Consider the following 7934-nt stretch of genomic DNA (forward strand, 5'->3'; position numbering starts at 1 on the left):
AGATGGCCCAAGTGGAGCTTAGGCGCCTTGCTCTGACCTGGCTCAGCCCCTCAGTCATTGCTTCTGAGTCTCTCTTTATCTCCCCCCTCCGCCCACTTCTCGCCTCCTCTCTCCCTGCCTTCCTCTGTAATTTTCTGCCTTTCAAGTTAAAAAAAAAAAAAAAAGCCCCAGTGAACTCAGCATGTGCTCACAGGAAACCACACTGTTCAAAAGCACCTGCCTTTCTTAACATTCTGCCGCCCCAGCCAAGCCTGGCACTGCCGCTCAGACCATCCACGGAGCCGTTTCAGAAAAGCCAGGTAAGTGGGGAAGGGGGGTGGGCTTTGGATGCGCATGTGCAAGCGAGCAGGAGAGGGCCCCCCCAGAGAAACTTGTTCCTCCAGGCTTGCTTGTCTGTCCGTCGGTCTGTCCGCCTGCCTCCCTGCTTGTCTGTCTGTCCAGGTTCCCAGCTAGCATCCTTCTCAGAGCTCATGTCCTCCCCCATTCTCGCGGGCCTTCCCAATGGGGTGGGAAAGAAATGTCCAAGGGATTTCAAAATGATGGTGGAAAAATGGAATTCCAAGTTTCTTATGGGGCAGAAGAAGTTTCAAATCCAGGAGTGGCTCTTTCATAATACGAATCTGGTTTAAAAATTGCAGCTCAGATTTATGGCTTTAAAAAAAAATCTTCTTTTTTTTTTTCTTGGTACCAGATTAAATGCTGACTTCCATTCTTACGAGCTTTCCCTTGCTGTTTTAGGAGCTGTGGTCCCCAGAAGGTGGGGTGAAACCCCTGGTTTTTTGTTCATCTATTTTTATTTTTTTAAAGATTTATTTATTTTTATTGGAAAGACAGATTTACAGAGAGAAGGAGGGACAGAAAGATTTTCTGTGTGCTGATTTATTCCCTATGTGGCTGCAATGGCCAGAGCTGAGCCCAGGAAAGCCAGGAGCCAGGAGCTTCTTCTGGGTCTCTCATGCAGGTGCAGGGTCCCAAGGCTTTGGGTCATCCTCAACTGTTTTCCCAGGCCGCAAGCAAGGAGCTGGATGGGAAGTGGAGCAGCCAGGACAGAAACTGGCACTCATATAGGATCCTGACACTTGAAGGGGAAGGCTTAGCCGGTTGAGCCATCGCCCTAGTTTCTACTCACTTCTGTTGATTTGAAAGGCAGAGAGACAGAGATTCTTTAACCAGTGCCCACAGCAGCCCGGGCTGGTCCAGTGCTTGCATTCCTGGCACCTCTATGCGTGCCCAAATGCAGTTCATGGCTCCTGGCTTTTTAGCCTGGCGCAGGCTTGGTTTTTGTAGGCATTTGGGAAGTAAACTTGTGAATGGAAGATTCCCTCCTCTTTTCTTCTCTCTCCATCTCTCTTTGACACTCTTTAAACTAGATACATCTTTCAAAAAGAAACTTACAAGCCATTCATTAAAAAAAAAAGTTATAAATTTGCTGTAGTCCTTTGGTGTGGCACGGAAGGCGCTCCCTGGATGCCCACATCCCATATTGGAGAACCTGGTTTAAGACCTGGCTCTGTTCTTAGTTCCAGCATCCCGAGGCAGGGGTTGGCTCAAGTAACCAGGACGTTGTTCCTGGGTCGGGGCTTCTGCCCAGCCCAGCTCTGGTTCTTGGAGCATTTGGGAAGTGAAGCAGTCTGTGGGAGATGCTTTGTTCTTCTCTTTCTCACTCTGCCATCCAAAGACATGCCATCAGTCATCGTAAAGGCGTCAGGAAACACCAGATGTGCCAGGCTTGCAGAATGACTCGCCCCACTCACAGACCGTGTTCTGCTCTGTTTCTGAGAACTGCCTGGCTCGTTGGTCCTGCGTGTTTATCGTTTTTTTTTTTCCCTGTAGTTTTCACTGGTGCCATGGGAGAGCAGGAGTAGAATGACTATTCACTTAACACACTTATTTGGCCACCCTTCAGCATCTACCTGCAAAAGTAAACCAACAATCTTGGTCTTGCTCAACACACAGTTTTGAGCATTTAGGTGGGAAGATGGGGGAGGTTGCGATGGGAATTGCTGAACCCCACGATTGAGGTCTTGTTTGTGAACGTCCAGGTGCCAGGAAGCATCGCAAGGAAGCAGGGGTGGCCTAGGGTTGGGCAGTCCTCCGTCTGACTGCTCTGAGATATATGTGGGCAGCGGCGTGATTCCAGCAAGGGTTTGGCTTCTGAAGCTGCTGCTGTGGTAAGCATAAAGGTGGCAGGACAGCAGAGTTTTCTAGAGTCCTCAGGCTAATTTCCACTCCGGTAGGATTCAGTATAAACAAAGCGAGACTTAGGGCTCTGGCACAGTAGCCTAGCGGCTAAAGTCTTCACCTTGCATGCCTGGGATCCCATATGGGCACCAGTTCTAATCCCGGCAGCCCTGCTTCCCATCCAGCTCCCTGCTTGTGGCCTGGGAAAACAGTTGAGGACGGCCCAAAGCCTTGGGACCCTGCACCCATGTGAGAAACTTCGGACTGGCTCAGCTCTGGCTGTTGTGGCCACTTGGGGAGTGAGCCAGCGGATGGAAGATCTTCTTCTCTGTCTCTCCTCCTCTCTAGATACCTGCCCTTCCAACAAAAATATATAAATCTTAAAAATGAAAACACAACGAACAAAAACAAAGCGAGACTAATTTCATTGGCTTGAAAGGCACAGAGAAACACACAGAGAAAGGAGTCTTCCAACCAGTGATTCACTGTTGAAATGACTGCAGTGATCCGAGCTTGGGCCAGGTTGAAGTGAGGAGCCAGGAATTTCATTGGTCTCCCGTGTGGTTGGCAGGGGCCCAAGCACTGGAACCATCCTTCAGTGCTTCCTCAGGCACAGGCACGGGGAGCTGGAACAGCAGTAGAGCAGCCAGAACGGCAGCCAGCTGGGGTGCTGGCGTTGCACGTGGAAGCTTAACGCGCAGTGCCAACAACAGCTATGCTAATACATTTAAAAAGAAGAAAAGCAGGAGACACAGAGAGTGGACAGGTAAGGAAGTCTGAGTGACCGAGGTGGCATTTGTGCCCCATGCGTGTGTCTTGCAAGGCCAGGGCCATTTCATGTGGTGGTATAGCCTATGGAGGAGTTGAAGGGCGATTGGGGAACAGAACAGCGTGTCCCTGGGTGTATGTCTCACTCCATCTGACTAACCTTTTTGGTTTGGACTCTCTGTTAGCTTCCTCTGGTTGGCCCAGACCTGCCTGGAATAACCTCATCATCTCAAAAAAAAAAAAAAAGGAAAAAATGAACCCCACAGATCTCCCCGACACTACCCTGGATGAAAGCATTTATAGCAACTACTATCTGTATGACAGCCTCCCCAAGCCTTGCACCAAAGACGGAGTCAAGGCCTTTGGGAAGCTCTTCCTGCCACCCCTTTACTCGTTGGTCTTCCTCTTGGGGCTGCTGGGGAATTCGGTGGTGGTCGTAGTCCTGTTCAAGTACAAACGGCTCAAGTCCATGACGGACGTGTACCTGCTCAACCTCGCCATTTCTGATCTGCTGTTTGTGCTGTCGCTCCCGTTCTGGGGCTACTACGCTGCGGACCAGTGGGTGTTCGGGCTAGGGCTGTGCAAGTTCATCTACTGGATGTACCTGGTGGGTTTCTACAGCGGCATCTTCTTCATCATGCTCATGAGCATCGACAGGTACCTGGCGATCGTGCACGCCGTGTTCTCCCTGAGGGCCAGGACCCTGACCTACGGGGTCATCACCAGCGTGGTGACCTGGTCCGTGGCCATTTTTGCCTCCCTCCCGGGACTGCTGTTTAGCACCTGCTACACCGAGCGCAACCACACCTATTGCCAGGCCAGGTTCTCGGTGAACTCCACCACGTGGAAGGTGCTGAGCTTGCTGGAGATCAACGTGCTGGGGCTGGTGGTGCCTCTGGCTGTCATGCTCTTCTGCTACTCCATGATCATCAGGACGCTGCAGAATTGCAAAAACGAGAAGAGGAGCAAGGCGGTGAAGATGATCTTCACCGTAGTGGTCCTCTTCCTGTGCTTCTGGACGCCTTACAACGTGGTGATTTTCCTGGAGACCCTGGTGGAGCTGGAGGTCCTCCAGGATTGCACCTTAGAGAGGTACCTGGAATACGCCATCCAGGCCACGGAGACACTGGCCTTTGTGCACTGCTGCCTCAACCCAGTCATCTATTTTTTCCTGGGGTTGAAGTTTCGCAAGTACATAGTCCAACTCTTTAAAACCTGCAGCGGGCCCTTTGTGCTGTGCTGGGACTGTGGCATCCTGCGGCTGAACTCTGCGGAGACCCCGAGCTCCTCCTACACGCAGTCCACCATGGATCATGACCTCCATGACGCTCTGTAGAAGTACGGGTGCACACCGCAGAGCTTCAGAGCTGACTTGCCATGGTCTCCCAGGAAGGGATTCCCCCCAGCAGGTGGCAGGAGAAGTCTTGCAGCCACCCACCACGCAGAGCTGTTGCCTCCCCCTCTCTGCTCAGCTTCTCGCCTTCCAGTGGGGCAAAGTCAGCCCCCCAGAGGGTTCCCCTGGACACCTCTGGCTTGTCTGGAAGAGAACGGCTGCAAAACGTTGAGTGCCGAGGGGAGACACAGCTGGAAGGAAAAGAACATTCTCTGCTAGCCTGACCTGATGGGATTCTCTGTAGACAAAACATTTGCCTGAAAGAGCCAATCACTATTTCCTGTTGCCAAAAAGGGGGAGCCTCCCTCTCCCCGCCAGTCAATTTCTAGCTTTTGTGGGATGATAACGCAAACTCTAGCATGCCTATGAAGTAACTGCAGGTTGTAGGGTAACCCAGGAGACCAGTTCTGTGTAGAAATAACGGATGAGATAACGAACCTGTCTGATAGTTTTATTGTAAAGGATGATTTGCTCATGGAAGGCAAACCTTTTGCGTCCACAAGTGCAAGGGGATGCAGGCATTAACATGATCTGGTGCCCCATCATGAAACGCGAGAGGTTCAAGTCTAAACATACCTGTGGTCATTCAAACATCTGTTTCCTTTGCCTGTGGATGGGTTTAGATTTTTAATTAGCACAGGCAATTATGCAAATCTTAGAAATAGTATTCTAAGCCCAGCATATACCTGTCTGGGCTGTTTTGCTTGCTTTGTAACTACTGCCTTCAAAATGAAAATTCAAGGGGACCGATAAAAGATGCCAGTACTTCTTTAGTCATTCGGAAGTGCCATGAGCAGAGGTAAGAAGAAAATCACACTTCTTGTGACGTACATGAAAGTGACTGAAAAATTATGAAATTGTAAAAAATGCCCTTTTACAAATATTGGTTCCAGTCGTTGACTTTTAGATGACTCAAGTGTTTGATTGGTCGTTTCGTACAAGGTGTTTGCTGATGGATCCTTTCCTACCATTGAGATGGATGGCTGTCGTGGTGTCCTTCTCCGTAGCCCTGTTCCTGAGAGTTCAGCCAAGAACCCCAACAACGTCAGGGAGCCCGCAGATCCCTCCCAGATAAAAACCCTGCCTACGAGCTGTACAGAGCTAACCAGTTGAAGATGCTTCTGTTAAGCTGACACGTCATTGCCTGCTCTGCACTCATTGCATCTCCAGACCATTGATTGTCAGAAATGTGATCTTGAAAGGGAAAGTTGGAGGCCACAGCCACTCAACAAGCGGTAAAGCTGCTTGCGTGTTCACCTAGTGGTACCTGGGTTTGAGTCTCTTCTGTTTCCGGCTCCTGCTACTGCACAGCCTGGTGGGCAGAAGAGAAGGTTCTAGTAACTGAACCCCTGCCATCCACATGGGAGACCTGGATTGGATTCCTGGTTCTCGGCCCTGGCCCTGCCACGGCCATTGCGATCACGTAAGGAGTACACCAGTGCATTGGAGCACTCTGTCTCCCGTCTCTCTCTCTCTCTCTCTCTCTCAAGTAAAATAAAAAGAAAAATAAGAGCAAGCTAATGTGGCCTTTATGGAAATAGGATAAAATAAATGCGTGTGCAGCCTCTCTGTGCTGCTGTGTTTGTGGTGGATGACCTGATGTGTACTAGAGTTACAACTGCCTGTGCTTCCATTGCTTCCATTGCCAATGACTGCTGTGCCAGGGGATGCAAGTGCTTGTCCCCCTGACCTTGATTTAGGACCAGTCTGAGGCACTGCTGCAACTCCGAGGCACCTGTGGGAAGCAGAGAGGAGACTGGCTGAGGCCTCCTATGGCGTCCATCACAGCTCAGCTTCCCCCACCGCTGACCCAGTCTCCTTCTGCCCCTACAGCAGTTGCTTCCAAAAAGTCTTCCTGTTCAGTCTCTAGGCCTCTGAGTCTGTTTCCCAAATCCTGGCCTAACGCCAGGGCTTTGGGGTCCCCTTGTGGACAAGTGAGCACCTGCTATAAATGGACCCTGGTGTGGTAGAACAAGCAGGTACAAACTTGGCATGGGGCATGGGATGTGTTCAAGGTCCTCTGGCCATCAGTGTCACTCAAATCTTGGTTTCCATGCTTCCCTTTCATGGTCCCACTTTGGCTCCATAATTCACCTCCCTCAAGCCCCAAGCTGTCCTTCCTTATACCACTCATGGTCGCAGCCACTTGGCTTCCTCTGTCCTGTGTTGGGCAGTGACCATCCATTCTGCCTGTAGACCTTCTGGGCTCAAATGAACCAGACACATACTGTACGCCTTTCGGCACAGTCACACACCACTCCTCTTTCACAAAGCACACAAGGACTCCAAATTCTCCTCTGAGAAAATCTAAAGTCCACCAGGTGTTAAAAAAAATCACAGTAGCTTCCTTGTAAGTATTTAAGATTCTTTGATTGCTGGAAGGAAATGACGTTCTGGAGAAACAAGGTCCCAATCACCCCTGAGACCAGATACTAACAATCACTACCTCTAAGGCAGCAACACAATTGTTTTTCACCCAAAAATGAGTGAATTGTCTTATCTCTTAACTGAGGGCTCTGTGCTGGCAATTCAAGTTTCTATTTAACTATATCAAGTTTACTAATCCTAGCTCTAAAATCCCCAGGGCATTTCTAATAAAAATCGACTGATTCGTTCCAGAAACAGTGGGTGGATTGGGGGATCAAGAACTACTTCATTTCAACTTTAAGTATGAACCAAAATGGCAAAGGTTTGCATCATCATCTCTGGGAATTTGACAAAAAGAATGCACTCAGAAGGTCACACATTCTGTTTGGGGGCTTGGAGAGAGAGGCAGTTTTGGGGCTTCCAAGTGTATGTAAAAGTGTGTCCTGACCAGCTCTGAAAGGCAGGGAGGGAGGACACAGCAGGAAGCTCCCCATAGTTGCTTCTAAAGGGAGAGGATGCTCTGTGGGGTGCAGGAGGAAGTGAACTGATGCGGGTCAGTGAGCAGAGACATCTGGGAGGTTGATCTGACAAGTCTCCCGTTTGCAGGAAGCCACCTGAGTAGACCAGCAGAGACACTCAGGGGTGTGGAAACAGCTCGCTGGGGGGGAAGATATCCAAACCAGGGCACATGCACCCTATCCGATAATGCAAGGATGGATGATGGCAAGACTGTTGCGGAGTGTGAGAGAGGTCACGCCACTGGACTCTAGTTTGGAGGAGTTTTTAATCGCCCAAGTTTGATGACAGCAGCTCCCCACTACACTGCAGGAGCCACGGCACTGTGCAGCACAAGTCAGGGATTTATTAAGCTCATCCTCCAATCAGAAACTTCGTACAGTTTCCATGTGCAGCAGGCAGGAAGGGCACTGCCAGAGCCCGAAGTTTTCTTGTAGTGAATTAACCTAACCTAGCAGAATAGGAGGCAGGAGGGGCCAAGTGCCCAGGCATTGAATGGCGCGGGAGGTAGGAGGAGTGGAGCTCACTTGAGGAGCCTCCGGAACCAGTTTAGTGCATCCAATGAACTTGACTGGTGCTAGAGGAGCTAGGAAGGGCGGGCTGCGGAAACCGTTTCCCCCGCTGTCTGTTGGCAACCTGTCAAGAGGGTGCTGCACCCCATCACAAGAAAAATGACACCGTTGGTTTTTATCAAGCTATAAATTCTATA

General features: G+C 50.2%; 1 protein-coding gene across 1 annotated transcript; it reads left to right on the top strand.

Moving 5' to 3' along the window:
- The first annotated feature begins 220 nt into the window (after positions 1-220).
- Positions 221-4734, top strand: CCR4 (C-C motif chemokine receptor 4). Its single transcript, XM_040964117.1, has 2 exons — positions 221-299; positions 3135-4734. Exon 2 carries the CDS (start codon positions 3203-3205, stop codon positions 4283-4285), a length of 1083 nt encoding a protein of 360 aa, XP_040820051.1. The 5' UTR covers positions 221-299; positions 3135-3202; the 3' UTR covers positions 4286-4734.
- Positions 4735-7934: the final 3200 nt, after the last annotated feature.

Source organism: Ochotona curzoniae, unplaced genomic scaffold, assembly GCF_017591425.1.
Source record: "Ochotona curzoniae isolate NIBS_2020 unplaced genomic scaffold, NIBS_Ocur_1.0 contig_1302, whole genome shotgun sequence".
NCBI classification, from domain to species: domain Eukaryota; kingdom Metazoa; phylum Chordata; class Mammalia; order Lagomorpha; family Ochotonidae; genus Ochotona; species Ochotona curzoniae.

What these genes read in the sequence shown, in the direction of transcription:
- CCR4 (XM_040964117.1), top strand. Translation starts at nt 3,203, where the DNA reads ATGAACCCCACAGATCTCCCCGACACTACCCTGGATGAAAGCATTTAT.